The following is a 1,449-nucleotide window of genomic DNA, read 5'->3' on the forward strand; positions in this document are numbered from 1 at the left end:
AAAAAAAAAAAAAAAAAAAGCATTCAGGTCATTGTGCACCATGGCGAGATTAAGAAGCACCGCACTAAAGATTATAAATAAGTTGAATTATTTTACAATCTCTTTATACTCTCACGTGCCCTCACTAATGTCAGCCTACTCCAGCTTTTCTAAGGCTCTTTTGGTAAAATAGTATCAAAACTTTTCCACTTCTGCATATGACCTGTCAGACAGCTGTCCTGAGAGGAAAGAGCCTGTGAGAACACCACAGAAGAAGACAGAAGAAGTCATTGGATTCCTCCAGCTGTTGTCACACACCAGATCCCACTGAAAGACATGAAGATGGGATTTTTAAAGTCAATAAACTAATACAAAAACAGCCCAAATAAAATACCAAATCCTGAATATTAAAAAATGAATTATCAGATACATTTAAAAATATATATGTATATTTGGTGCTTTAGACTCAACATTGATCATAGTTTGAGACCCTCAGCCTCTGCTTTGAGAAAACACACCTCAGAAACGATGGTAGACGTGTAGACACTGTGGTCATACTCCCATCCGTCCAAGCATGCCTCAGTGGGGACTGTAGACAGATTGACGTCAACCCCGGGCAGCAGGTTTCCCTCCGAGAACCTCAGCAAGTCCTCCAGTCTGTACCTGGAGCACCTGGAGCGCGCGCCCGCGCCGTCCTCCAGCGGGATGCTGGCGTTCCTCCACTCGGCCGACAGGTTGAGGTGCGCGGGGACGAGGCAGTGGTGAGGCGGCGTGTCGGCCAGGAAGACGATGCTCATGACGATGAATCCGTTGGGGACCGTGCTGAGGCAGAGGGCGAAGAACACCTGCTTCTGAAAGCGGCCCCATTCCCCCAGGAACGCGGTGGAGTCCTCGAAGCAGTCGGTCTGCGCGCCTGCGGCTGCAGCGTCTGCAGCGTCTGCGCGCATGTTTGGGCAGAGCTGGAAATGAAGGAGTTCACATTTGGGCTTTTCTTAAGAGCTGGTTTTGTTTTACCTATAAAACCATCCCACTTAATCACCACCCACAGAAATACTTGTTCTTTTTTCTGAACTAACCTTTAAGGATACTTAAAGGGAAAATCTGGCCGTGGATGTAAAATCTTTCCTTTAATGATTAACTGGGAGGATTGTGTGCCATTTGGTTTGTTTCGGATCAGTTATATTTTCTTGGGTCGTGTTCTGTTTTCTGGTTTTGTCACATTCTCACCTGGTTTCATTTGATAATTATCCACAGCTGTCCTCAGTTCAGCTTTGTCCCAATTGTTTCATGCTTTGCTTGCTTTGGAGTTTAAAATTCCCACTGTTCCTGAAATTAACACTTCAAACATTTTATACACATTTTTTATACATGTATGCTGTCATTTATTTTGGAATTGTCTTTATTCTACCACTTTCTGGAAGGAATTATGTGTTTTCATACGAAAAAGCATTCTTGGTGACGTTTTATTTG

General features: G+C 44.0%; 1 protein-coding gene across 3 annotated transcripts in view; it reads right to left on the reverse strand.

Annotated features, from left to right (window-relative positions):
• The window catches only part of LOC112142213 (solute carrier family 22 member 5), an 11,558-nt gene extending 10,341 nt beyond the window's left edge, over positions 1-1,217 (reverse strand). The window contains exons 1-3 of one of the 3 annotated variants that reach the window (XM_036215248.1): positions 1,056-1,217; positions 498-938; positions 203-306 (exon numbers count right to left, since the gene is read on the reverse strand). In XM_036215248.1, coding sequence (XP_036071141.1) covers positions 203-306; positions 498-926 — 533 coding nt within the window. In that variant the 5' untranslated portion in view covers positions 927-938; positions 1,056-1,217. Of the gene's footprint in view, positions 1-202; positions 307-497 lie in introns of all 3 variants that reach the window. The other 2 variants (XM_024265463.2, XM_036215247.1) reach the window with 2 other exon arrangements.
• Between the last annotated feature and the right edge of the window lie 232 nt (positions 1,218-1,449).

Source organism: Oryzias melastigma, linkage group LG14 (assembly GCF_002922805.2).
Source record: "Oryzias melastigma strain HK-1 linkage group LG14, ASM292280v2, whole genome shotgun sequence".
In the NCBI taxonomy this organism is placed as follows: domain Eukaryota; kingdom Metazoa; phylum Chordata; class Actinopteri; order Beloniformes; family Adrianichthyidae; genus Oryzias; species Oryzias melastigma.